Source organism: Kwoniella shivajii, chromosome 11 (genome assembly GCF_035658355.1).
Source record: "Kwoniella shivajii chromosome 11, complete sequence".
In the NCBI taxonomy this organism is placed as follows: Eukaryota; Fungi; Basidiomycota; class Tremellomycetes; order Tremellales; family Cryptococcaceae; genus Kwoniella; species Kwoniella shivajii.
In genome coordinates, this window is record NC_085918.1 from 1,132,618 (window position 1) to 1,159,718 (window position 27,101).

The following is a 27,101-nucleotide window of genomic DNA, read 5'->3' on the forward strand; positions in this document are numbered from 1 at the left end:
TGTACAATCAATCCAGTCTTGAACGCAGTAGGGAATTCCTGGAATCAGAAAACTGCTAGGTCAAATCGTACCTCGGAATGGCGGCAAATCACGTTACGTTCGACGATCATCAATATGAGGCAGGCCCATCAACCTATTCCTCTATTCCTTCGTCTGGAGCAGGAGCAGGAGCAGGAGGACCAGGAGTCGGACCATCAATACACCCCGATAGGTTAGCTCTAGCTGCCTTAGGGACCCCACACAACTTTGTAAATGGAGACGCTGGAATAGTGAAGAAGAAGAAGGTCAAAAGTGAGAAACAGAAGAACAGGGAAAAGAAAAAATTGAAGAAACGTAGAAAATTAGAACAAGCTAAAAAAGCCGCTGCACCTAAAAACTCTTCCAACAACCAAAAAGAATGGAAGGTTGATCCTGTCTTGGAAGCTCTCAAGAGATCAACAGTGTCATCTTCCGCCAACAAAGTGAAGAATGACACTGAAGATCTAGGTAAGGAAGAGGATAAATACGAGGATAAGGTGAAGAAGGATGTACAGAATGAGAATGGAGACGTCAGTGAAGAGGTGAAAGTCAAGAATGAGAAAGAGAAGCGCAAGCTAGAGAAAAGGGAAAAGAGAGAACAGAGAGAAAGGAAAGAAATACGTAAAGCTCAAAGAGAAAAAGCTGCTCTAGAATCAAATAAGTCAATCACCAATGAAGGAGAATCCATTCAGCAAAATGATGAAATAGAAATGATGGACCAAGAGCAACCCTTAGAATTAAACGATGACGATGATAATGATGATAATGATTCAAAGATCGATGAGGATAATCAAATATCACGTTCTGAATCTCCACCACCCCTTGAAAGGTTCCCTCTCCCTACTTCTGCACCTGCTCCTGCACCTGAAGTATTAGCTAGACAAGGTCTACCGACAGGGTTGGAAGACGCCGAATTCATAGATCAGTCGTTAAGGATCTCGTTGGATGATCTAAAGACTATACCGAGAAAAGGTCAAGAACAAGGTGAACAGATAAGCGATAGAATGAAATTGAGATTAAAGGAAAGTGGAGTACAAGATTTCTTTGCTGGTATGTACTCTTACATTGTCATCAATATTATCAATACATTCAATCGACCAAACAGTGATATTCTCTGACTGAGTGCAATTATATACGAGCAAAGCTAATATCATCTCACTGTATATAGTGCAAGCGGCTATATTACCTCAACTACTCTCGCTCCGTCTTCTCCCCTTCCCATATGACGAATTACATGATTACTTGATCTCGGCTCCGACAGGTTCAGGTAAAACCCTAGCTTATGCTGTACCCATAGTGGAAATACTATCCAAAAGGATAACTCCTAGATTGAGAGCTTTGATCGTTCTTCCCACGCGAGATCTAGTGGTTCAAGTCAGAGATACATTGGAATTACTGGCGAAAGGTTCCGGATTGAATGTGAGTTGTGCTTCCTCCCCTTTTAGCAAGACGTAAAATGAAGGGGCTGGTGAGGAGAATTGAGATTTCGATATAAGGGGGATGAAAGAGGTCCAGATAATCACTCAAGTCCATTGTTATTGACAATCGTACCCACATGTAGATCGGTTCTGTCACAGGTCAACATTCGTTCTCTCAAGAACAATCTCAATTAGTAGCAGATATGGAAACCCCGTTAGTCAGCTCTCCATCCCCGCTAGATGTAACTCGGCTGATCAGAAAATTACCAGACTGCTAGGTGGTTCATCGAAGCTAGATATTCTGATAGCCACACCTGGAAGATTGATGGATCATCTTTCTTCTACACCCAATTTCACTCTTCAACATCTACGATTCCTCGTATGTGACAAAGTCCTATGTACCTTCCTCATCACGGACACTGTGATCCCTCGAACACAAGATGTATCTGTTTGAGTCACTTGGCTGATCTCCAAATGTTGACAAATGATAGGTAATTGACGAAGCTGATCGACTGCTAAATCAATCGTTCCAAAATTGGTTATCGCAAGTATTGTCATATATCAATCCACCTGATCCACCTAGAAGTCTGCCTGAAGGTTTCAAACTTCAACCTTGGGATAAAGTAGCGCCTTCATGGCAAGAAGGACTGGGATTGATAAATCGGGATGCCGAATGGTATGATCCTATTCCAAGCACCGTGAGTTGGAATTGCTACGTCTGTAATACGTGTTTCTCCCTCCATGGAGGAACAGAGAAGGATCAGTCCAATATGTCGAATTCTACTTGATACTGATCAATGGAAACGCTTTTGGCTAATTCACAACCTACTCTTATAGTGTCAAAAGCTATTGTTTTCTGCTACTTTGACTCGTGATCCATCAAAAGTAGCGGCATTGTCATTATCTTCACCTAAATATTATATTGTTCAATCTACTTCAATACCTTCTATACCTTATAATATAGGAGAAACATTCGCATTCCCCACTGAACTAAAAGAGAAGATGTTGATCTTACCACCGCAACTGAAACCTCTCAACTTGATACATCTGATACACTGTAAAGAATATAATGTCGATAAAGCATTAGTCTTCACTAAATCTGTCGAATCATCAGAAAGATTAGTCAGGTTGTTAGAATATTTCGAAGATGCGTATATATTAGGTGGTGGCGGAGGTAAAAGGATAGTGGTTAAAGGTTATACAGGTGAATTAAAACCCAATGAAAGGAAAAAGCTTTTGGTAGAGTTCGCAGAAGGAACAGTCAATTTGTAAGTTCCTTGCTTTCTACTGTTATTCCATATTGATCAGCATGATCGAAACAAGCTGATAAACCCCATCTGGATCGTACGTGTAGACTCGTATGCTCGGATCTGATTGCCAGAGGAATGGATTTACCTTCAGTGTCCAATGTGGTATCGTATGATATACCATTAGATTTGAGGAAATACGTTCATAGAGTTGGCAGAACAGCTAGAGCAGGTAGAGAAGGAACTGCTTGGACATTGGTCGAAAAGCAGGAGGTGAGTAAACCATTATTTCTAGAAAAAATACATCATCATGACACATACGTCAAGATCTTCCTTCAACCGAGTCTAGCTGCAGTGTGACTGCTCATTGAGAGAGATAAATGTTAAATCTGTGTTCATATTAATAGGCACTTCACTTCAAGGGAATGATGAATACCGCAAATCACTTGAAAGCGATCAGGAAAGTGAAAGTGAAAGAAGAGGATTTGAGTGGTTATAGAGATAGTTATGATGTGAGTGAAAAAGTTTTCCTCGTTCATTTCCTGGTGTCACAGATGATGTGAACATCTATCCATATGAAGTCTCGAGCTGATATCCAAGCCCAAATCGTATAGATCGCTATGAGGAGGTTGAAAGAACATTACGGACGGGATACTTGATGGATCGTATGCGTTTCATCAGTACATACATCACATTTTGGCATGAATATCATCGCATTACATATAACGGTTATCGTGGCGTTTCTGTCCTCAAGGAAAATCGTAAACTACTAACTACACATAGCCAAAGCCTCTACTGCTATACCTGAGATAAAAATTTCCTTCATCACCATACCTACCCCACTGAGAGTATTCCTCGTGCTTACAGACAAAGCAGACGGATTGGACATTATCAGTCCCAATATCTAGTAGAGTTTCTGTTCTTCTTATATTTGCTCATGCTCATGCGGTTGCTTCTTCTGATACAGGCAAGTCATCTATTCTCCTTTTGATCTCGTCTAGCAGTCCACTGATTTTCTCATATTCTTTCGGATTACTAGTGCCGACTTCAGCGACCATTTTATCTTTAAGAGTTTCAAAGTATTTTCGAATGTTTTCATGTGAGTCTAACGATTTGCACAGGTGTATTAGTTACAATCACAGATACGTGTCACACCGATCAAGCTGGATATGACATGTACGATGGAAGACGGATCCTTTTTGATAAATTGTTCGAAACTCACCTTGAGCAAGAATCATCAGTTCAACTCTATCTTTCCCCCTTTCAACCTCGTTCAGCGTGAGTGAATTATCTTTACGACTCGGGATTGGACCTTTGTCGTTTTCAGGTAATGAGATGGAATCTACAAGTTGAGAGATCGACGAGAAAGACTGTTGTAATTCCGTTACGATAGATAAAAGTTGTGGAGTACGTGAATTTAAATGAGATATCGTATCTCCTGCTGCGAATAACTAAATAGTATCAAGTGGAATACAGTTAGTACTGGCTACAGAGATTGCGAATACTGTTTGGGGCAAGGTAGAGATGTAGACAGGGGACAGGTCATGTTGGAGATAACACTCTGAAACTCACTTGATGATGATGGTTATATACTAAAGAATGCCTTGATCCTTCGAGATTACCTATATCTGCAGTGCGATGATCAGAGTATTCAGTGACTGAAGTAAAGCTGAACAGAGGTCTCAGTAGAGGTAAACACGAACCTGCATTTAACGAAGTCGATTTCTCCATTAATCCTTTTAAAGTACTTTTCGATACCAGATCTTCGTAGTATGCCGTCGGACTGAACGAAGGTGAATCTGTTGTAAGAGTAGTAAGTGTCAGCCTTCAAGCCTGTAGAGCGGTAGGTGATATACCCGTTTTGTTCTCCGCGTGAGCCCAATGATGAATACGAGAGAAGTGATACTAACCTATATCTAATGGATCACCCCTCACACCTGATCCCGATACTTCCGTAGCACCTTCTTTGATTCCATAGAAATTTCTCAATTGTTCCCTTCGGGCTCTACTACGCTCGACGTTTATGCTACTATTACCTCTTTTCATTTCTGCTGGAGAAGATTGCTGTCCTGAATCTGTAAAAGTACTGATTTTCCTTTGGGGCGTTTGACGACTTGGCATTTCTGAATGCCTCCTGACGATAGGTGTTGAAGATGCCATCGTTATTGTCTCAAAAGTATCTTTGACCTTTGTGATCTATGATGCATGTGAAAGGTATGCGGTAGATGAACAACGATCGTATAGTGTGTCAACAAAGGTATAATCTATACTCGAGTACGACATTGATTGACCACGTGCACTGCATGTGCCAAATCACGTGATTCTCATATATACACCAATTTCTTTCTCTCCCTTTTCACCCTTTGAACAACGGAAAAAGAGGAATTCAATTTCATCCAATTTCATCTCCAAAAGAAACAATTTAATCCTTTGTTCATCTCGTTCATCCTTTGTCTGATCTCATCATTGATACATACGAAACAAATCTCAACTCTCAACGTCAAACACGAATCTTGCACGTTGTCTACTAGCTCAAGCTTGATTTTTCAGCCCTCAAGAAGACGATCACCTGATCGATCAACTCCCTCCATCCCGTCATTCCCGAGGCAAGACATCAGTCATCCCGAAAATAGGTCATTGAAAGCCAAAGTCAAATAATACAAAGTAGTTGACCCTTGTCCAATCACTTTGATCCTAGATCTCTCATCAAACACCTTGGTCAGGAAGGATCTGTCTCAGAGATTTTTAATTTAACCTCTCACACATTCAAACCCAACTACGACATCCACCAACATGTCCACCGCCACCTTACCACCACAAGCCGAAACAGCCAATGCGAACACACTCTCAGATGCACTCGCAGCAGCTTCCATCTCATCTTCATCGTCGCCTAAACCAGAAGACGATCTTGAGGATGGTGAAATTAGAGATAACGATGATCAAGATGAGGAACATGAAGATGATGGTAAAGTGAAAACTGTCTTTGATGACGCTAGTAGATTCAACGTCAAGGTGAGTTTACCTTTGCAGTTATCCCCTTCAATTCAACAAAGAGACTATGGATCGTTATATATCTTGTATCGTAGTGACATGTCAACTGATATCGATCTCCATCATAGCATCCCCTTTACTCGACCTGGACACTCTTCTTCGACTCACCACAATCAAAATTATTACCCAAAACACCATCATCCACACCTGCTACTCCACAAGGAACCCACGGTGTGTCTCTCCGATGTATCACTGCTTCCAGGAACGCATCACTGACGTTCTTTTATAATTCTGTTTAGGCGGTTGGATGGAAGATATCCGAAAGGTCGTAGCGTTCGACTCCGTTGAGGAATTCTGGGGATTATATAACAATATCATTCCTCCTTCTCAATTACCTGGTAAAGCAAATTACTACTTATTCAAGGTGAGTCAAAAATTGCTGTCTTTGTTAACCGTTCTTGGAAACCCGCATTGGCTTAACAGAGTCTCGACTCGGGAGTGCCAGGTATGCTGACCAACTTCCCTCATCAGGACGGCATCATGCCAGCTTGGGAAGACCCTAAAAATAAGATGGGTGGTAAATGGTCTATTCAGGTACCGAAAGAGAAATCCAAAGGTGCCATTGACAAGATGTGGCTTTATACCGTAAGTGAACAGTCAATCTCAGATGCATTTCGGCTCCTGCTGGCTACTCCTGGTCTGGGACCTTGCCGATGAAAGTTCAACACCCGTCGTCATGGACATCACCTGGCTAATTCTGCATTTGTGTTACTGCTTCAGATGCTCGCTGCCATTGGAGAGACATTCGAAACTCCCCTTGCTAAACCAGACGACAAAGAAGCTCCCGCACCCACTCAATCAGATTTAGTGACTGGTGTTATTGTTTCTTCTCGACCTGCCTTGTAAGTCATCCTATAGAATTGGCACATGCGACATGCGTCAACTCAATCATTGTTGATGATTGTCTTCATCTGCTCATGGCACATAGCTACCGAATCTCAATCTGGACTCGAAACGCTCCCGACACTTCATTACCTGAGAGCGACGCATTGATGGCTCGAATCCTTACCATCGGAAAACACTTCAAAGTATCTGTACTCGGTTATGAGCTTGACCAAAAGCTCGTCACAGGAGGTTTCCAAACTGAAATCATGTTTGAGAGTCATCGTGACAGTGAAAAGAAGGGCAACAAAAATAAGATTATAATCTAATTCTAATTGGGAGCAGAATTGGCTGCAAGAATAGTAGGAAAGCGAGCTTTGAGAAGATTCAAACCCGAAGGAGAAAGTAACTTGTCAAGTTGATTTCGGATTTTGATTTCCAAGCATAGGAGAGGAAGATCATTTCGGTTAGATCCCTGAATATACATTACTTATGCATATGTATCTATCTTTGTTACCTGTTTTGCGGATAGAGTTAAAGAGGATGTTGCCCAAAATCCGCGTTGTTGGGGGTTTGTTAGGTGAAGAAGGATTGAGACTATATATACACAGATCTTCCCGGCTGGTGTGCTTCATGGCACTATACATCATGGTCATACATGCTTTACTTGTTTTACATACCACTTGGTAGATATCATTACAACAGGTCTTGACTTCCAAGGATCAACAAGTGTCTTTTTCTGATTCTTGATACAACAAACCATTCCTGAGCAAAGCAAGGGAAATTATCCCGTATAAACCCTCAACCAACCTTTAACGCCTTCTCTACAAACCAAACATTTCGCCCCGCTTTCTTTTGATTGCATTCCACCCAATCTGATTCTTCCATGATCTTCTCGGTTATCTGAACAATCAAGATCTATTATCATTCCCATGTTTTCTTGCAGATTGGGATCTGGTCCATCAGGAAATGAAGTTAAATCGGTTCCTCTTACTTCTCCATTCACTTTACCTTCCTCAGGAGGTCTGTATCCGCCCATAGCTAATATTCGAGATTTAGGATGATTCGCTGTAGCTCTCATCAATCTCACGTTGAACGGAGTATTCGTACATTCATCTGATATCGATGTCCTTTCAGTTATGGGTATTGGTGAGCTCGATGACTGTGTAGAAGGTGTCGAGAGACTTGTAGAACGATGAATGAGAAGTGGTGCACATAAATAACATAGATTCAGATGACAACCTAGATTCAACAACTCCACAGTAAGCTCAACCCTACCGAAAAACGGTATCAGGGTTAGAAGGGAAGTCATCTGTTCGAATACATTCACTCACATGGTAAGAGAACTGCTGAAGGTGGTCGAGCAAGACACAATAAGCAAAGTGGATATGGTTTTTCCAGTTCTTCCTTGTCATTTCCGTTTCCCGATTTTAGATCTATTCGAGGATTGTTGTGAACGTCATCTATCTCTATATCCGGATCCGTATTGATGGATGAAGAAGTTGATGAGATGGAAGTGGACAGTTCAGGTAATGGTCGCTGGTCATCGTGATCAAGGACTGGGATAACCCTGTTGCTCGTGGATGGACCAGGAGGAAGGGAAGGTGAAGGTGAATGTGAATGTGAAGGTGATTGCGGATGCCTTGTTCGTCTAGCGGCATTCAACTCTGCTCCCAAATGAGATAAATCGAACATACTCATTTCCCATTGAATTCTTCTGAGCGAGGAGGATATGTGTTTTGTCAGCTTAGTGATAATCAATCGACCAATAAGGATGCATGGGATACATATTCATACCATCTTGGAATGGTTTAGACAGGTGAAGGGATGGTGTAAAAATAGGTCACAAGATGTACAGTACAGTATCACACTCGGTTATATCGAATTGGCGGTGACTAACCAAAATCACTGACTTGTACGATCAGCTGATCATTCAATCACCGTGAAGATGGATCAGAGTGAGTGATTGAATATAGTAGTACCATGCAAGTATCAGTATGCTGTATGGTGACTGAACATACTCTCGTCTTTGACGACCATGTGTGGTGTTCATGTGTTACATTTGACACCTCGAAAGGACCACACAATACCGACTTTCACACCTTTGATTCGGTCTTCGAATCACCAGGTGAAACTCACAACGTCAATTCCATATAAAACCTCTTGTAAAGAAAAAAGACGACGCTGCATGATTTCCTCTTGGCTATGCATACATGCTTCTACATCTCCTGTCTGATAGCAATACCGCAATTCCAAACAGACTTACCATCGCTCCTACCGGAATTCTACTGCCAGAGCGAAAAATCGTATTTATTCTCTGTATCATGACTGACTCCAAACACCTCTACAGTCAATCTTTCGCTACAGCATCTTCTATCCTTTCGCATGTTCGTAACGATAGCTGTAGACCCACAATCCGCACTGCCCATCTCGGTAACCAACACGGGTCATATTGTTACTTACCATATCACGAGACTGAGTGCTCATCAAGACAAAGATTATCTCAGCCAAGCAAAACTGCTACCAATGTCACACAGAATTCTACGGTGAACGAATCGTCCAAGAGTCAAAATGAAAGTCCACGAAACACTCTTTCCACCCCATCGCTCACTATGACACCGATGTCAAAAATGCAGCAAAGGCGAGAAAGACAAAGGTCACGTATCCAGTCGAACAACAATAAAACTTCTAATCCTATCTCAAGCTCACATTGGCCGTGGACTAATGATACGGCAGGGGTGGCGAATGACGGAAATTGGAAAAGACTCTCGATCAAAGACCGAAAACAATTGAGAATAACAGCTCCACTGAAAGTTCGAGCAAGTCAATTCAACAAGCACGTTTATCATTAGAAGAGAGTATCAGCTCTTGTTGTAGCTGGTAATACAGCTTCCTGATCATACTAAAATACACTGGAATCTGTAGTGGTATCTGGGTTCAACTTACATCGCCAATTCCGTGTGCTCTTTTATGGGAGTAATGTTGTTATGCACTTGCTTCTCACTAGCCGGAGACAAACAGTGGGTGTTGGGTCACACTCAGATTCTAGACTTGGTAGCACCTCGTTTGATGTCCCGTACAAGCTCAACGATGATCGCTGTTGCATCACTTAGAACATTGTCCCTCCTGTAAACGCTACATTGGATGCAGAGCGCTATCGAGCAGGTCAGTCATTGTCGTTAGTCACTCAACGGAGCAAGAAGAAAAGGTGAGTCCCTCTTTCGTTGTCTCCCTTTATGATATCTCGGTCATTGTTTCCATCAAGGTATGCACCAGCACACATCTGGGAATCCTTCCTTGTTCTTCACTTACCCTTCTTGACTTGGATTTGACCATATACACTAATCTCGCCCTACTAGCTATTTCATTTTCATTCAAGTTCATGCATTTCACAACCTTGCCAAATCTTGCTTTCGACCAGTCTGTTAGTGATTTAGTAAACATGTTTTCGCGCAATCCGGACGATTCTCCTGATCATCATGAGCAGTCTGAAGTCAATCATGATTCTAAGAAGAAGTGTTACACCCAATCAACAAATTGGGGAAACCAAGGTCAGGATGTGACGATAGCTCATGATCCAACTTACCTGTCAGCTACACTCCAAAAGGTAAATGCATCGCTTTATCGAGGCAGGGCGGTAACGACTTCTAATTTCTCAAAGGATTTGGGAATAGAGCAGCGACTTGAAAGCGAGGTGGAATATGTGGATATTCATATGAGAGCCATTAAAGCTACTGGTTCTGATCTGGATAAGGAGTTTGAACACAAGGCCAGTACTTCTTCTACATCGATTCCTAGCTTCGGTGTAGAAACAGCGAATATTTCTTTGGCTAGGCAACTTAGGCAACCTACACCCGAACAGAAATCAAGTGTCCCCCAATCAGTAGAACAACGGAGATCCAAGATGACGGAACGACAGGAGAGACAAACCAAACGTATGCAATCAGAACTACTGACAATTCGACAAGCAGCTAGTATACTTATGAGTATGTAGAACTCTGTTGCATATCAATGAGAATGATGAATCTCAGGTAGGATTGATTCTCCATCTGTCGAGGGACAAATCACCATGAATACACTGGTCTTTGACTATGAGAGATATCCGTGTCCAGGATAGAAATGAGTGATAGTCATCTGATTGGCGTTGTACCACAGTACACAATGATGCAAGTATATACGTGTATCGTATTGGTACAGAATTGAAAATTGAAAACCCAAAAGAGCCGTACAGGTCAGGTACAAATTATGACTGAAAAGATAGAGGCGGCTTTCATGCTCCATACTCCAACGTCGATATGTGTTTAATCACCTTGTCTGAAAGTCTGGTTCCAACAATGGAGTGATTCCGTCAACACGTCTATGGTCGATTTATAGCTACATGGTTATCTTACATAAACAGTCCATCCGAGCTATTCTATAGAGGTTCGTATCCCAGGATACTAATATTCTTCACTTTCCTCACTACGTCTTTTCCATCCATTTCTTGTAGACGGAGGAAGGGGATCTTGGATCCTACCTTCCCACACACCTAATTCCATCCCATTCTCCCAACCTACATCTTCCTCATCCCATTCCGATTTCTGCTTGTGATCCGATGGTTGAGTGGGCATCTGTATTATGACTCCCATACGTACTGGTTCTCCCAACGTTACCGGACGGTTGATCTCTTTGATCGTCGGCACGTTATTTTCCGATGGTAAGGATCGATTACGGAATCCAAATAGAGGACGAGGTGATGTTTCTGGACTTGCATCAGGTGGTATCGGAGGAAGTAACGACTGAATCGATATTGGCTATGTAGAAAGAAGATATCAGCAACGTTTCGAATCGGATCGTTGTCATACTATGGAGGCCGAGTGTAGTGGTTCTGATTATGAGGTATCCACAGTATCCATAACAAGTCAAGTAGGCGAGCCAATCTCATACGATGAAGAGTCGTCTGTCTGAAGTTGACAGAGATAAGTAATATGACTCACCTCTATATCCTCCCATGGTTGTCCTGATTTCAGTTCATTCTCCACGTCCTTATATACGATCTCATCGAATATCCTTGGTTTCTTCCTCAATTTTGCTTTCTCAATTTCCCTCTCTCTTCTTCTCATGTCACCTTCAACATTACCTAGTCTATCGAATCCTTCACTTGTCCATCCTGCCAGTCCACCCAAACCCCAATAACCATCTCCACCATTAGGTAAAGGATCTCCTCTCGCTAAAGCTATTTGCGTAGCTGTGCGATATCGACGTCGCATACGTACGGCTCGAAGAGCTAAGCATCCCGCTAAACCCAATAAGACCACCAGGATGCCTAGAAACTGTTATTGATGTCAGTGAGCCAATCGACTTGATAGAGACTTTTGTGTATATAAACGTCCAAGGAAGTAGACGATTGAGTGAGATCTCTATAACGTCCCGCCCTCATATGCTAATTATACCCAATGCCTTCTCTGACCCTCACAACCTCCTCCGACCGATATCTTCCATGCTCCAAATCATCAATCAAACATAAAGTACACAACCAGCCTTCTTCCGTGATTCGTGATTCCTGTCTCATGCGGCCGATCTCCTTTTATGCAATGAATCGGTCCACTCACCACTAGGTAATATACATTCGGACTACCATTTCTGACATCCTGGTTACTTTGACTCTGAGTAGGAAACAGGTTCACTGTACTACTTGCACTTTCTCCTGCTGCAGCTGCAGTGGTGGGTGCTCCACCGAACAAAGGGGACTCAGAAGTACTCATTGCATTTGGGTTATATCCTAAATTCCTTGGGCCGAGAGGAGTAGGAATAGGGTTTTTTGATGGCCCTGATGTAAGTGTTTGAGGAGGAGAGGACAGCTTGCCAGTTCTATTTTAATTTAGAGTTGACTGAGGTTTGCTTTGCTATTGTAACAAAAGTACAAGGATGTAAATTGTCGGATATGTCAAAGTTCAAGAGGTAGTTGTGTTGGTAAAGGGATATTACAATACAAGAGATTCGATCAATGAAATCTGTGCGGTATGTTTCAGTTTGTTTCCACTCGATTGCCGGGTCTCTCTCTAGCTCTTCAGTATGACTTTGCGATTGGAGGACAGCGAGTTGTCGATGATATTGGAGTGATTGATGCAAGATGAAGCACAGTGGTCCTCTAATTAACGATAAAAAGAAGGATATGTGCATGAGTTGTAAATGACGAATCTTTTCTCATTTCTCACGTAAACATTCCCAATCGTATACATATATATGTGCAGTGGCAAATTTGTGATCTATTTTTACAAAGTTCATATTCCGCAGCTTCATTTTAGATCCTCTTAATCTCCCCACCTTCCATCATTTGTATTGATTGTATCACAATCACTGAACATGCATATATACACATCATAACCCAGCTTCATATCTACACACAACATATGTATCACACCGCATACACTGATAGATCAGATGGCAAGCTCACTTGCTTATACGTAATTAAGGGATATGTTGACGCTAACCGGCATCGAAGGGTCTGTCACCACTACACCTTCCTCTTCGCCTAACAGATCAATGAGTAGTCTGTCGAGATTCGGTCGAGTCGCTTCGAACACATCAGGTGGGGACGGCCAGAAGAGTGCACCTCGAGAGTATGACAGCGACGGTTTTGATATTTGCCTGTAGTGCCCGAACATACAAGTCAGCGACTAAGCTCGAGTCATGGGGACTTTGCAGATCACGATGACTGCACGGTTATGAGGTTGTGAAGCCTTAAATCTGCCAGCGAGACTCACAGATCCTGCCTCGCAATCAGCGTTTCGATAAACTTTTCTAAAGTCCAATCCCTCCCTACATCTGCCGTCAAGCTCTCGCCCCCACAAACGGGACATTCGGGTCGTTTCTCGTATTCGAATGTGTAGGTATACACTGAGTCGTTACCGACATACTGTGGAGACATCAGCGTCGCCCTTCTTGGTTATACTGTATCAACACCTACCATCATATAGTTATCGAGATAAGGTGCACACGCTGTAGCTATCTTGAGAGCTTCGTTACAACATGATGCTATGCCAGAAAGTCAGCTGAAGTCAGACATTTATCCCGGCTGTATCGAGCTCACCGGCGATGATAGCATTCGTGCTTGCAATAGCAGGGATTATATTCTTGACAACGCCTTGTGTCAGAGCCCACGTGACGCCCTCGATCTTGAATTGAGCTGCACGAGCAGAAGCTTGTTGGTAAAGCCATTCGATATGATCGGGATCGTCGGTGTCAAGCTTTTTGTCTACCGACATGGTCAGTATATATCTCCCTCAACGATCACTTGTTCGTTTCACACAATTAAGCCTTACCTTTATGTACTTTCGGCCATTCCAGCACACTTGCCCATTCGATGCAATGTTCAGGTAAACGAGGAGTATTGGCGATAGTACATATTGGAAAGGCAGTCGGTGGTGTGAGCATATCAATCTATCAACATAATGATGTTCATCAGCTTGACCATTTCTCTGAACCTGTTCAAGGCTGACTCACGGAACACTCATAACACGATGTTACGGTGGGCAGGATGACTCTTGCTTGACCTTTGAAACCTTCAGTCCCGCCATCTACAAGAGGTATTATCTTTTCTTCATCTTCTTGAGCCATTTGAACCAAGGTGGCGTTAATCCATCTTCTAGCGGGAATGCTGTCTAATCCTGCGACAACAATGTTGAATTGCTCATAGAACGTTATAGGATGATCTTGGATTTTACCGTGATAGCTATTTGGTTACGTCAGCTACGGAAGAGCGAAAGGCGCAAGACTTTATAAGAAGGTTTGATACATGGGAAGGACATATAAAACACCGGACTTACGGTGTCACTTTGACACCTGGAACTCTCTTCATCACGAATTCGGCAGCCACGAGAGCTTTCGATTTTCCGACGTCTGACTCTCTGTGGGATGAGTAGCGTTAGCTGAGCACAAACTCGTGACATCGAGAATCAGCTTACCTGAACAAGAATTGTCGATTGAGGTTTGATATGTCAATCGTATCCATATCTATTACATGGATGTCGTTGAATCCAGCTGTATTCATCTGATAAGTCCAAACATCCAACATCAACATCACGAAACTGACTTACACAAAGCCAAGTTCTGCAATATCTCACAACCTAATCCCCCTGCACCAATAACAAGGATCTTGGACTGATTTCTGAGAAAGTCCTTGGTCTGTTACGAAGATGTATTAGTCACTGGCGAGCTTGATTGAGCTAAGTGCGACAGCTGACTCACCCCTTGTCCACCTTGGAACAACTCATTGGTCCACGGTCCCCTTCTATCGAGTATCTTATCGATACTTTCGAATCTACTTGTATCGGCGAGGTAAAACTCAAGCTTGGAACTCGAAGCGAGTCCATTGGTCTCTCCATTGAGTACTGCTGCGGTCATAATGTGAACTTCTTTGACTGTGCCATCCATGTAGAGACAAAGAAGGAAGAAGAGGAAGAAGTTGTGGTCGTTGATTGCACTCTAGCTCAAACACTGGTCGATTGAGGCGCCCCATACATGGATGGGGTCCGGAGGTGGCCGCTCATCTCCGTAAACCACCTTCACAATGTCACGTGATATGCCACTGCTTATTTTGACCGGTTGTGACACAAGTCCACAAAAAAGATTCAAAAGATTATGAGGAAGTGCATGAGGATGAACATATATGGACATATATATATATATATATATATGATGTTCTAGACGGAATCGTAGCACAGAAATAGCTCAGAGATATAATCAGAAATGAAGTTAGACGCCACAGATTTGAGATATGTTACAGCAGATGAGTTCAGGGTACTTTCAGCGGTGAGTGTCTCTCTATTCCAAATCGACTAATCAAGGGGTACTGGAAGCTCATTCCAGACCCCTTGCGTCGAATGAAGATCTCGAAATGTCTGCGGAAGCCTCATACTGACAGTGGTATCTTAGGTCGAGATAGGATCCAAGAATCATGAGATCGTACCTTCTTCGCTGATTGCCGAGCTGTCAGGGATAAGAGGAGGAAACGTCAACAAAGCTTTAGGTGAACTAGCGAAACGAAGTCTGGTTGGGAGAGTACAGAATGCCAAGTGTGCGTACATTTGAATCCATCAGCATGTACGACAGCGGCCTGATATGTGGGGCAATCACTAATATGATACTTGTGCTGTAGACGATGGATACCGTCTTACATACGGGGGGCTAGACTATCTTGCTTTACGAACGTTTTCAAGAAGAAAGCTCCCCAGTATTCATTCAGTGGGAACCAGAATTGGTGTAGGGAAGGAAAGTGACATCTTGATTGCAGCGGATGAGAATGGTGAAAAGAGGATATTGAAAATGCATCGGTGAGCATAGAATCTTCCTTGCGGAACAACGTCACTCAACTCGAGCTGATTAATCAATCGTTCTAGATTGGGCCGAGTCTCGTTCCGTGCTATCAAATCCAAAAGAGATTATCTAGGAAAAAGACGGAGTGCTTCGTGGATGTACATGAGTAGGTTATCAGCACAAAAGGAGTTTGCGTTCATGAAGGTGTGTTCATTTTCCTTGGATTACTACTCTGTGTGTCGTTTCAAGCTGAACTCGAGACTTCTCTTCAGGCGCTTTACGAGCATGGCTTCCCTGTACCTGTACCTATAGATCAAGCAAGACATTGTGTTGTAATGTCGCTCATTGATGGATATCCGTTGTGAGTCTTCGTTATCTTTGTACTTTTGGGTCCTGCTGATCGCCGAATGGATGTTATAGACGAGCAATAGAAGAATGTGAAGATCCAGCCGACTTATATTCGAGACTAATGGAGATGATCGTTCGTCTGGCACATGCAGGTCTAATTCACGGCGATTTCAATGAATTCAATATCATGATCTTGAGGAAAACCGGTGAAGTAGTCGTCATCGATTTTCCACAGATGGTCAGTACCAGACATGAAAATGCTGAATTGTGAGTGCTATCCCTTGACTGGGGACTTGAATACTTTACTCTAGACATTGACATCTTTGGGTAATTTGTAGCTTCTTCAATCGAGATGTCAATTGTATCAGAAGATTCTTCCGTCGTAGGTTTAGGTTTGAATCGCAAAGTTGGCCAACGTGGAAAGATGTACTGGAAGGTGAAGAGGACGAACTACCGGCTATCTCTGAAGATGCCGAAGAAGGTGAAGGAGAGGAAACAAAGGCGGAAGCAGAACCAATAGCGGAGAGCTCGAAGACCGCTCAGAAGAGATTAAGGATAGATCTAGAAGTAGAAGCTAGTGGCTTTGGAAGGAATCTGCAACGTGAACTTGAAGATGTAAGCTATTCGTCCTCTTTTCTCAAAATTTGCACTTGGCTAAATCCTGCTCGTACGGACCCAGTATATGATTGAAGTTCAAGATTTACCCTCCAGTGACGACGAAGATGAAGAGGACGACGAAGACGAAGAAGATGGAGACGAGGAAGGAGATGAAGAAGCAGAAGCCACAACAAACAACGATGAAACTGCTCCCTTCGATGAGGCTACTTTCCAAGCTGAAATGTCAGCTCGACTAGAAGCTATCCGACTACATAAAGCATTAGGAAATGATGATCCTCTCGATCCATCTTCATCGCTTGATCCGCAATCAGATCATTCTTTGACCTCTCTTACAGACTCTGATTCCGAATCAGATTCAGATGATTCAACTGGACCGGCTCAAACTGATTATACATCATATATGCCTTCTCAGAGGAACACCAAACGTGTACATACTAGATTACCCGCCAAGAAAATAGCAGACAAAGACTTACTGCAAGAAACCGTTGCCAGACAAGTCGGTAAAGAAAGGGCAATGACGGAAAGAAAACATCATTCGAGGAATGCAGGTGCAAAAATCGGTAAGAGAAAAGGAAGTAAATGGAAGAATAGTGATAAATACGCTACTGGAAAAGATAGCGGATGGTAGCCATATTTTTGGTGCTTTCCCGCTACATTGAATACCATTCTCGTACCTTTGAATACATATATGGTGGATGTATTCATGTGCAATGCTCTATGGAATCCATGAATACAGTCGTCCACGTGCTAACTATTATCATCCATCAAATTCGTAATCTGGTAGCTTCAGTTGAGAAAGCTTGTGGTCGAATTTTGCATCGTCGAAGTTTGTATCGCTAACAGCATTGACGCCAACAGCATCAAAGGATGGATCATCGTGGTTGTCATTTCCAGACCAGTTAGACGCGGTTGTCGAAAGCTGTTGGTGTACTGAATTGATATCGGTGTCATGCTGTTCGTGGATGATCTGACCAGATGCGAAGGGAGTATTTGTACCTGCGTGAGTCAAAAGGGCCACACCATCGCTGGACTTCGTAGTGGAATGGTTAGTGGTAGGTGGCAGGCTACCTTCGGATGTAGTTTTGGCGTCGTTGGATTCAGCATTTCTGTCCCTTCTTCGTTTGGCTGCATGACAATCGGCCCAGCGAAGAAAGGCCGTTTCTCCGCGTGTGAATTCGCGCCAAAGTCTTAACAAAGATGTATCTTCCGGATGACTGTCATTGTAGGTCTTCATGGCCTGTACATTTCTTTGCTGTTGTATGAACTTCAGCACTACGGAGTAAAAACTCAGAAATAAAGATGGATGCGCTCACACAATAAGTCGAACACAGCGGATCATCATAAAAAGGATTACCAGTTAAAGTGACCTGTCTTTCACATTTCTTCTTACCAGCAATCGATCCCTTGCAAGTGATCACTTCTCTGGTCGATTCATCGGCCGAAGTAGCCCTGAATCGGCGTCTGGTTCTGTGAACAGGCATCGAATGAAGACTCGTAGTATATATTTGTGGCGAACTTTTAGCGAAGAAGAAAGTCAGAGACGAATTGAGCAGGATGGTGGGTGGCCGCACAATAGAAATGATTCGATCCTGCGACTTGAAGTGATATATAAACTTCCTGAATAAGCATCACTTATACTTTCTGACCTCAAGAGTTGATCGTGCAGATAACGGACATGAGAACAGTAAAACAGTCCTTTATCTACTTACCACACGTGGGCATCAAACAAAGGATGGTATCACAATGGATTTCCGCATCAAGCACAACAACCCGAATCATGCAATCTACAGTATGTTCTTGAGCTGTGATTGTATGGCAATAACGTTGGCGACCCTACTTCGCCAGTTTGAGGTCTGGAGACAAAGCTGATATGTGCTGGGATAACGTTGTTAAGCAATAAGTGACACACACAACTAGGGGATGAGACGTATCATCTGTATATACAGCTGCGTTTTCTCCTATTTGGCTCACGAACGCATCATCAACATCCACCTTTCATGATTTCATGCGATGTAATATATTCATTTCAAGTATTGGCATCCTTTACCGGAGACCTCGAGTCGAAAGCCTTTTCACGGTCGTGATGCATCTCGTCGACGGTCCCACAACAGTGGGCCGTGGGGTGAGGGAAAAGTATCCCACAAAAAAAACAGATGATGTACATAGTAATGAGACTCCTTGAAAGATCAGTAAGATCACTCTCACCGAAACAAGATCCCATGTTGTGAGATTGGTTTCAAAGACGTCTACGAATTGCTCTATGCGGTACTCGGACTATCGGTCTCATGTACCATCCCAAAGTTTGCTGTTTATTTGCAGCTCAGCCAGGGCGCTCTGGGCTTTGTCCCATTCCTCATCAGTAATGTGGTCCATCGTGGAGTCTGAATGAGAAGGTGCCGGTTGTTGGTACCTTGATAAACGCTGGCTATCCTCCCAAGCTTCCTCGCTGATATCTGTCATCGCCAAGTCCGTCTTATAAGTCGAAGGAATTTGTGCTACATAACCAGTTTCTGGTGTACCGAGACTGTTTGTGAGATGGAGTGTACGATGGTTCCGAAGATCATAATCTGTACTAGGTGGACAGTAGAAGTTTGACCCCCCAGGCTGCTGATATCCGGAAACATGACCTGGTGTTTGTAGGAAATCGTTAGTTTGCCAAGAGTTTTCTGAAAGAGGCGAAGGGAAATGACGTTGATTCGACAATGGTATGTATGACCCGCTGTTCAGGAAGTCTTCTGAAGGATTTTGTGGTCGGAATTGCATTGGAATGGGATAGTTACCTCGATAATGATTTTGAGAACCAGGCGATAAATGGCTCGGGACTGCAGGAGTACGGTAACGGGGGTTGTGTGTCGGATGGTAGTGTGTATCTAAACCTTCACTTGCGTGCACCCCATGGTGCTGGTGACTGGCAATCGCCCGAGCAATGAAGTCTACGTCAGTGTTCATGGCAGAAGCGTCGTCATAAGATTGTCCAAAGCTTGGCGTAACGCTGTCAGCACTTTGAGATTGCTGCTGACCAAACGGTCGACCGGATTCATCGTCCGGAAGAGATAAAGTCTCGACTTACCCAGCGAGGGCCTTATCTGAATCATTGTCACTGTCATCGCCTGTCCTTCTGACGGGTAAGGGGATAGCGACCCCTTCACCATATTGCAGATGGCCTTCTTCTATTGCGTGCGATTCTAAGTGAGAATCATCTAGGTACGTAGGTCGATAAGACCTCTGCTGACTAAGAGCGTCATTGTATTCTTGTCTACATCTCCTGTATATGTGGGCCTGATTGATCTCGATTCTTCCGCAATTCAATCTCTGATATTCGCGTTCTCTCTGCCATGTATCGATCACATCTTGAACACTTATGATATTTGAATCCCACAAGGGAGTTTGCTTTGGATCACGTCCGTCAAAGTCCCTCAGCCACGCGAGAGTTCTAATCTGATCCGGCATACAGAAGATTTAGTAAAGGCACAACCGAAGACAGAAAGAGCTATGATTCCGTTGACTTACATGACTATGGCAGAGCGGTACCGGAGCAGGGTCTAGAGGGACAGGCCTCCATGATAGGTTACAACTTTTACCATTAGTCTTGGCTATGCAATCTCGCTCTGAAGGCGCTCCTGGATCGTCTATCCTTTTGCCTAGAAATCGATCAAAGATGATTATACGTTGTAAAAAGGGATTTCAGCCTAGACAGCGCCGCAAATACTGTGGGATCACATACCAGTAGTGTAGTCAAGAGCTAGCCTCGTAACGAGTGAGGATCTATTCGGCACAAGATCACTTTCCCCGATCAAGGTCACATATTTTGGCTCTATCGTGTCTGCCCCTTCGTGAGAGGGTAGCAATACCACTCTTCGATACGGTCTTTGTGAGTTAATACTTTCTTTGTATTCGCCACGAGCCCCTTTGATAATGAGTTCCGTGGAGACATGGATATTGGTACAGCCTCTGACTTTCAGATTCCGTCTACTGCACCATGCGGCCATTTGATCGAAGATTGTCAAGCAGTCTGTCACCCAGAGCGATTCTGTCATACCACTTTCGCTGGCGAAGATCCTGTACTGTCTAAGCGACTTTTCCCGGTTGATCTACTGTCACGATCAGCAGTGATGATCTTGGTGCGGCTTGTTGTGGCATACGATATATTCACTTACATGCGGACTGCAGATGGGCACCGGGCCTGGATCGTTTGTCATAGCCTGGTAATTTCGTTTACAAGGAGTAGGTCGCTTACTTTTCAATATATTCGTCACTATGCAAGGGTAACTTGTGACCTCCGTAATGACGTCTTCATCACATTTGTCACTGATGATTGATTCCATCTTTTGAGTATCTGTACTACAGTATTCCAGGAAAGTGGGTAAGAGGAGATTATGAAAGCGGGAAATGCTGGAGAGGGTATACAAAAATGGGTTGACGTGTGGATCAGGCTCTTACAAGCTGTATTCATATATTCACAATAGTGAAATGATAGCCTGGTATCGGTGCCTTCGAATCACGAATTGAGTCAGAATCCTTTTCCACTCCCTTTTTACCTACGACCGTCCGTTGTTCCCTGCATATAGATCAAAGGATGGGTCGAGGAAAGAATGGTGTCCGACGACGTCACAGTGAGAAGCGACTACATCATGCTCTCCTGGTCTTATAGCAAAGTTCTATAGCGAAACAGCTATTCTACTAGAAATCGAGGCCCTGACGAGGTCAAAGAATGTTTCCACGAGTGCTGTTGAGCTACAGTATTTGTGATTTGCCACTGGAAACCAACTCTCATCACTTTGATATTGCGTGAACTGAACACATCTTCGGTGAGCACGGCAAAAGGGTCGTGACACAGAGAGCTGAGGGAACAGCTGATTGATCAACTTCAGTGCCTTGACGCCATGCCAAAACTTAGATTAGATAAACCTCTCCGAGACGCGGGATAAAAGGCACAGGAATGTGTATTCAGATCTGTACTCGAGTACAGTGTTCCAGGATTTTCTTTCTCACGCTTTACTCGTTCAAATACAAAAATTATATGAAGCGAACAACAAGAACAAGGATGATAGCGAGAAACGCGAAAGTAGGTCATCGTTTCCCTTCCTTTGCCTTTTCAGAGGGAGATCTCGGTTAGGGTGATCTTCTCCTCCCGGTTCACTACTCATATATCTCCCGAAAGAGATCTGTATACACCACGATTATCAAAAGATGTTGAGATGATGTGCATAGTCCTACTGGTGGTGATCAGCATTGATCATATGGCAAAGATCCTTCCACCGTTGAACCGAATAACTTTGAGCTAGAGCTTTGGCCCATCCTTTTTGGCCATTATGGAGTGTCTTACATATTTATACAAATTCGATCAACTGCCCAGCTTCTCGTTTGCCACCCACACATATCTTTGCTTCTCTTACATTCATCTTATCTCATACACTTAGATGACAATGATGAAGTACATTATATTCATCACACTACTCCTCTCCGTCACCCCTGAAGCCGCTCACGGCTTACACGGTCCTCATGAGCTGGCTGTGGACGCTGCGCAATGGGCACTCGAAGGTCATTCTCACGAAAGGTATCTGGCTAGGACTTTCTTTGGTGGAGATGTAAGCTATGCACCTGAAAAGGTGTCTTGTCCCGAGGAAAAAGAATGGCTTTGGACTGCTGATGTGAGCGGCACACTATCTACCCTCATACTTGATTCTAGCTTACACCAAAACTGGGAGTAGAAACTCGCTAAAGGTGAAAAAGCATTCCTCGAAAAAAGAGAGAAGGTAGTCAAGATTGCAGTGGAGAAAATGATGAATCAACACGAACTCCCTGTTCCACCTCGAACACCTGTCATCGGATATGCAATTTCAGGAGGAGGTTATAGGTCAATGATGTTAGTTAATTTCCGTTCCCAGATTGTTCTTCATGAGCTACTATTCCTCTGCTGAATGACATGTTGATAGAACTGGCTTGGGAGGGATGATGGGAATGACGAAGGAAAGTCCCGAAGCTGTGAAAGCTGGTACAGGAGGATGGTCCGATGCTATCACTTATATGGCAGGATTAAGTGGTGGATCATGGGCAACGGGAAGCTGGATTGCTAATAATGGGATGCTACCTACCGATTTGCTTAAACAAGTGAGTTGCATTCTATCCTCTTTATGCCTTCAATCTCACGATTCATTCGAAGCATGCCGTCTCAAACTCACAGGTGGTCGAAGATGGGCTGATGTCCATATCATACATACAGGTATGGGACCTAAAATCCAATCTCATCTACCCTGACAATGATAAATTCTTCTTTTATTCAAATTTGATCGGTCAAGTAGATGCGAAAAGAGAAGCTGGATTTCCAACTCAATTATCAGATTATTGGGCACTGGCACTAAGTGAACAATTACTGCCAAAAGCATATAGATTAAAAGGTCATCCCGATTTGACTATGTCACAATTACCTTCTATAGTGAAAAGATTGGGTGAAGGTGATTTACCAATGCCAATCATCGTTGCCTCTCAGTGAGTTGTGTTGATGACATCTTCGTATTCTTATTCATGTCTTGGGATCACGAGGAAGAAGAAAAGTACTGATGTGACGAGTATAATCTTCAGACGAGAAGAAGGTGAATATGTTGTCGCTCAAAATTCAACTGTATGGGAATTTACTCCTTACTCATTCGGTTCATGGGCCTTTGGATCGAAGAAAAAGGTACCAGGAGGATTCACACCTATAGAATATCTAGGTACCAGATTGAACGATGGGAAAGTGAATGGAACTTGTTATAAAGGAATAGATAGATTAGGGTAAGTATGCACACCCTCTATGTTTATCAGCTAAATGCTCGTGGTGGCAGAAGACGGGATTTAAAACAGAAGCATATTCTGGCTAACAATGTATTCGTGATATCAGGTATATAATGGGTACCTCAGCAACCTTATTTAACGGTCTACTCTTAGAATTAAACTCAACCAATTCGAACAGTATAATCGTAAAGGCAATAAAAGATATGTTATATGAAATTGGGAAAGATCGATTTGACGTTTCTAGAATTCCTAATCCATTCAAAGGATGGTCAGCACAAGAAAACCCTGTAAGCTTCTCCCTTGACACCGCGTGAAAAGGACTCTAACTGTCTTTATCCTAAACTTCCAGATTAAAGAGTTCGAATACTTGACTTTAGTAGATGCTGGAGAGACTGATCAGAATCTACCTCTCGAGCCATTACTGGTACCAGAAAGGAAAGTAGATGCCATAATCGCGTTCGATGCCTCTAGGCAAACAATAACTTCTTGGCCTAATGGAAGTTCCATTCACACAACTTTCAACAGAGCTTGTATACTTCATGAGAGGGATGACACTCAGATTAAGATGCCAGAAGTACCAACTTCGAATGGATTCATAAATGGTCGATTAAATACTAGACCTACATTTTTCGGTTGTGAAGATCAAACAACCCCTTTAATCGTCTATATACCTCAATATCCATGGACTTACTATTCCAATAAGTCAACTGTAAGTTTTCACGATCGTCTTTTGAGTATTCTCAGTAATTGATTGACGCTTTGACAGTTCCAATTGGAATACGATGATCACTCATCTCTTGAAACGATGCTGAACGGAATGAGGTCTTTGACTCTCAATAATACAGTTCCCACCTGGCCCAGATGCCTTTCATGCGCTCTGACAGATAGGTCTTTCTCCTACACATCTCACAACCGAAGTGATGTTTGTGCCCAATGCTTCAAGACGTTCTGCTGGGACGGCAAGAACGATGACTCGACACCTAAACACGGATACAGTCCTGTAATGGGCGTACCTGACTGGTTGGAGGATATGCATTTGGCAAAAAATCATAGTATTGGTGGAAAGGATGGCACAGATGGCTGGAAAGATGAGATCAAAGCTGGATTAAGTGAAGGCGGATTGAAAGACTGGGCGACCGAAGTTGTTAAGAAGGTTGGAAAGAAGATGGGTGTTATCTGATGGTCAGGGTTGAACTGTCCCATGTCGCGAAAGAACTTTTGTGAGATTACCTCAAGTCAGAAAAGAGAAGTCTGATCATTCGCAGTTTATGTACATTTTATTTGTTAGCTCTTCCAGTAATCAGTGTGTGTGTAATGTATATGCAATGCATTTCGTTCTATATTATACTTGGAAAGACCATTTGGGCATAATTACCCACGCAGATTGTATTACACTTCAATGACGTTCAGTTCATCATCTTCATCATCCACCTTGACAAGTTCTTTCACATGATCATCCTTAGTATCATTTCCCTCATCTCGTTGAAGAAGATTCACTAGTCTTTCAATGGACCCAAGGATCTGAGAACATCGTCAGTATCAGCGCTTATCCCGTGCATACGACAATGTCACTGGGTTTTGGTAAAGTGATGGATAAGTGAGATAGTGATATACTTACCTGTTCATCTTTCTCTACTTTATGCAACTCTCTGATGACCCAATAAACACCTCTGGATCGAAGTGCTTCTCTCCCTGTGAAAGCTACGAGAGAATATCAGCTTGATTGTTGACAAGCAGTTGTTATTCCGATATTCAGAGAACACTGATGTAGATGAGCTTAAACTTACTCGTAGCAAGCAATAGCAAAATTTCTAAACACATCATTCTCAATACGGTATCTTTCTCTCTTTGCTTCTCTGGAGGTAAAAACTGTAAAGTTGGAGGCAGGGTTTCCATTTCCTATACACGATGACGGTTCAATGATCAGGATTTCGTCTCGATCACATGGGAGCTCTGACTTACATCAATATCGTATTCTTCTGGACCCATCAGAGGTGCCAACACGTAAGGAAGAACATCTACACCTTTCACTCTCCTCGTTGGATCTGAAGGAAGTCTGACTCGATCATCTGATTGATATCGTCATTACACGATGATTAGCGATTCCAGACAGCGACAACCCCTTGCAATGAAGCTTCAGGTAAAAACCTTGAAACTCACTCTCTGACGCTAACAACCAACCCATACTACCTCTATCCATTGCGCAATTCTTGATGCAACCTAAAGAACCACCTCTTCTTATAGTATCTGGATGCTCCGTATATACGACAATTTTGGATAGAAGCGGTTCATCATCATCTGAAGGATCAGCCTCTGAAGGTTGTGGGAAAGGTGGTCGAGGAGTCAATAAAAGTGGTCTAGTCGAAGGAGCCATTGAAATATTTGCGAAAACAGATGCGAGGAAATGACATTCTCCTTTTCTTTTACCTTTGCCTTCTTTTACACCTTCACTCGCGCCATCTTCGAAAGCTTGAACTAACGCTCTGACACCATCAATGTACACTTCGTCTGTTTGACCAACTTCTTCGTTCGCCGGTAGGAAAGATGGATCTCTATAATCGGGATGAACAGTTGATGAAGAAGATGCTGATGCAGGTAAATAATATGCTGGATAATGTTTCGATTTAGGTAATGATACTAATGGGATGGTAAGATTCGTTAAAGATGATACGAGTGATGGATGTGATGTTATATTCGATAGTAACATTGATGTCAAAGGTGATAAAGGTGATGTAGTATTCTAACATGGGTCATATCAATCAGCACCGTTAAAAAGCGTAGATGCACGTGTGAAGCAAACATACAGCTGTATATGATACTAGCCAAATCAAGAATTCGTTGTCCACAAGATGTTTGGCAACAGCCAGCGTGTCGGATAGGTTCACTAATGCTGAGATTGCATCATGAGCTATAGGCTATCCATATTCATCTTTTGAAATCAGCTTGCTTCCTGACTACGAGACTTTGCCAAAGTCCGATTCGCGAGTAAAGGAAGCTGAAACATACCGCTTGATCTTTACATAAATCTGTCAAATCACGCAACGCTTTCAGTTTGATATCATCGACTTCTTGACCTTCTTTCCTTTTATTAGGTAATAGGCCTCCTCCACTTGCCTGTCCTGCGAATGAGGAAGGAATGAAGATGTGTCTTTCAGGAGACGCTTTAGGTGTATGTCCAACTAGGTTTTGTAATGCCAGATGTCTAGCTGCGGGATTTGGTGAATCCAGGAATTCAAACAGCTCAGTCAAGGACGACATGATATCTATCTCTCGCTATGTATATACGTTCCGTTAAGATGGTATGCAAGAATGCGAAGATGACATTTAGAGATGGTCAGATTTTCAACTTTTTTTAAGGCTGCTTAATAACCACTAAGTTAACAGCTTTCCCACGGTGTGCCATCATCACATTCCCTCTGCACCAAACACGCTCAAACAGGTTCAAATGTTGGGATATTCATCTTTCCACAATGGCTTCTGAATCATCTTCTACTTCTAAGCTTCTGGC

The 27,101-nt window shown here is 43.0% G+C and overlaps 12 protein-coding genes across 12 annotated transcripts; 5 read left to right on the forward strand and 7 right to left on the reverse strand.

Annotated features, from left to right (window-relative positions):
* Positions 1 to 77: 77 nt before the first annotated feature.
* On the forward strand, positions 78 to 3,342 carry IL334_007838 (uncharacterized protein; the record flags this gene model as incomplete). Its single annotated transcript, XM_062939527.1, has 9 exons — positions 78 to 1,068; positions 1,187 to 1,437; positions 1,580 to 1,650; positions 1,707 to 1,815; positions 1,928 to 2,134; positions 2,274 to 2,704; positions 2,791 to 2,956; positions 3,091 to 3,195; positions 3,298 to 3,342. The coding sequence occupies 9 exons, from the start codon at positions 78 to 80 to the stop codon at positions 3,340 to 3,342; spliced, it is 2,376 nt and encodes a 791-aa protein (XP_062795578.1).
* Positions 3,343 to 3,624: 282 nt separating this feature from the next.
* Positions 3,625 to 4,843, reverse strand: IL334_007839 (uncharacterized protein; the record flags this gene model as incomplete). The annotated part of the gene is made up of 5 exons (XM_062939528.1): positions 3,625 to 3,788; positions 3,906 to 4,134; positions 4,256 to 4,311; positions 4,387 to 4,482; positions 4,594 to 4,843. The coding sequence occupies 5 exons, from the start codon at positions 4,841 to 4,843 to the stop codon at positions 3,625 to 3,627; spliced, it is 795 nt and encodes a 264-aa protein (XP_062795579.1).
* A 633-nt stretch (positions 4,844 to 5,476) lies between these two features.
* Positions 5,477 to 6,885, forward strand: IL334_007840 (uncharacterized protein; the record flags this gene model as incomplete). Its single annotated transcript, XM_062939529.1, has 6 exons — positions 5,477 to 5,695; positions 5,803 to 5,905; positions 5,974 to 6,098; positions 6,206 to 6,319; positions 6,455 to 6,576; positions 6,663 to 6,885. The coding sequence occupies 6 exons, from the start codon at positions 5,477 to 5,479 to the stop codon at positions 6,883 to 6,885; spliced, it is 906 nt and encodes a 301-aa protein (XP_062795580.1).
* A 455-nt stretch (positions 6,886 to 7,340) lies between these two features.
* IL334_007841 (uncharacterized protein) lies at positions 7,341 to 8,257 on the reverse strand (the record flags this gene model as incomplete). The annotated part of the gene is made up of 2 exons (XM_062939530.1): positions 7,341 to 7,798; positions 7,891 to 8,257. 2 exons carry the CDS (start codon positions 8,255 to 8,257, stop codon positions 7,341 to 7,343), a joined length of 825 nt encoding a protein of 274 aa, XP_062795581.1.
* Positions 8,258 to 9,998: 1,741 nt separating this feature from the next.
* IL334_007842 (uncharacterized protein) lies at positions 9,999 to 10,550 on the forward strand (the record flags this gene model as incomplete). The annotated part of the gene is made up of 1 exon (XM_062939531.1): positions 9,999 to 10,550. One exon carries the CDS (start codon positions 9,999 to 10,001, stop codon positions 10,548 to 10,550), a length of 552 nt encoding a protein of 183 aa, XP_062795582.1.
* Positions 10,551 to 10,995: 445 nt separating this feature from the next.
* Positions 10,996 to 12,300, reverse strand: IL334_007843 (uncharacterized protein; the record flags this gene model as incomplete). Its single annotated transcript, XM_062939532.1, has 3 exons — positions 10,996 to 11,349; positions 11,533 to 11,868; positions 12,148 to 12,300. The coding sequence occupies 3 exons, from the start codon at positions 12,298 to 12,300 to the stop codon at positions 10,996 to 10,998; spliced, it is 843 nt and encodes a 280-aa protein (XP_062795583.1).
* A 696-nt stretch (positions 12,301 to 12,996) lies between these two features.
* Positions 12,997 to 14,941, reverse strand: IL334_007844 (uncharacterized protein; the record flags this gene model as incomplete). Its single annotated transcript, XM_062939533.1, has 10 exons — positions 12,997 to 13,186; positions 13,303 to 13,454; positions 13,506 to 13,573; positions 13,629 to 13,793; positions 13,861 to 13,978; positions 14,042 to 14,270; positions 14,365 to 14,445; positions 14,503 to 14,578; positions 14,635 to 14,722; positions 14,786 to 14,941. The coding sequence occupies 10 exons, from the start codon at positions 14,939 to 14,941 to the stop codon at positions 12,997 to 12,999; spliced, it is 1,323 nt and encodes a 440-aa protein (XP_062795584.1).
* Positions 14,942 to 15,286: 345 nt separating this feature from the next.
* IL334_007845 (uncharacterized protein) lies at positions 15,287 to 17,447 on the forward strand (the record flags this gene model as incomplete). Its single annotated transcript, XM_062939534.1, has 8 exons — positions 15,287 to 15,349; positions 15,473 to 15,614; positions 15,696 to 15,870; positions 15,937 to 16,057; positions 16,126 to 16,214; positions 16,274 to 16,468; positions 16,540 to 16,816; positions 16,881 to 17,447. 8 exons carry the CDS (start codon positions 15,287 to 15,289, stop codon positions 17,445 to 17,447), a joined length of 1,629 nt encoding a protein of 542 aa, XP_062795585.1.
* Positions 17,448 to 17,576: 129 nt separating this feature from the next.
* IL334_007846 (uncharacterized protein) lies at positions 17,577 to 18,300 on the reverse strand (the record flags this gene model as incomplete). The annotated part of the gene is made up of 2 exons (XM_062939535.1): positions 17,577 to 18,071; positions 18,133 to 18,300. 2 exons carry the CDS (start codon positions 18,298 to 18,300, stop codon positions 17,577 to 17,579), a joined length of 663 nt encoding a protein of 220 aa, XP_062795586.1.
* Positions 18,301 to 19,102: 802 nt separating this feature from the next.
* IL334_007847 (uncharacterized protein) lies at positions 19,103 to 20,808 on the reverse strand (the record flags this gene model as incomplete). Its single annotated transcript, XM_062939536.1, has 4 exons — positions 19,103 to 19,799; positions 19,890 to 20,257; positions 20,330 to 20,460; positions 20,544 to 20,808. 4 exons carry the CDS (start codon positions 20,806 to 20,808, stop codon positions 19,103 to 19,105), a joined length of 1,461 nt encoding a protein of 486 aa, XP_062795587.1.
* Positions 20,809 to 22,245: 1,437 nt separating this feature from the next.
* IL334_007848 (uncharacterized protein) lies at positions 22,246 to 24,773 on the forward strand (the record flags this gene model as incomplete). The annotated part of the gene is made up of 8 exons (XM_062939537.1): positions 22,246 to 22,470; positions 22,531 to 22,685; positions 22,756 to 22,930; positions 23,043 to 23,308; positions 23,402 to 23,593; positions 23,700 to 23,880; positions 23,943 to 24,302; positions 24,360 to 24,773. The coding sequence occupies 8 exons, from the start codon at positions 22,246 to 22,248 to the stop codon at positions 24,771 to 24,773; spliced, it is 1,968 nt and encodes a 655-aa protein (XP_062795588.1).
* A 209-nt stretch (positions 24,774 to 24,982) lies between these two features.
* Positions 24,983 to 26,851, reverse strand: IL334_007849 (uncharacterized protein; the record flags this gene model as incomplete). Its single annotated transcript, XM_062939538.1, has 7 exons — positions 24,983 to 25,114; positions 25,212 to 25,294; positions 25,381 to 25,492; positions 25,556 to 25,662; positions 25,754 to 26,333; positions 26,398 to 26,508; positions 26,600 to 26,851. The coding sequence occupies 7 exons, from the start codon at positions 26,849 to 26,851 to the stop codon at positions 24,983 to 24,985; spliced, it is 1,377 nt and encodes a 458-aa protein (XP_062795589.1).
* Between the last annotated feature and the right edge of the window lie 250 nt (positions 26,852 to 27,101).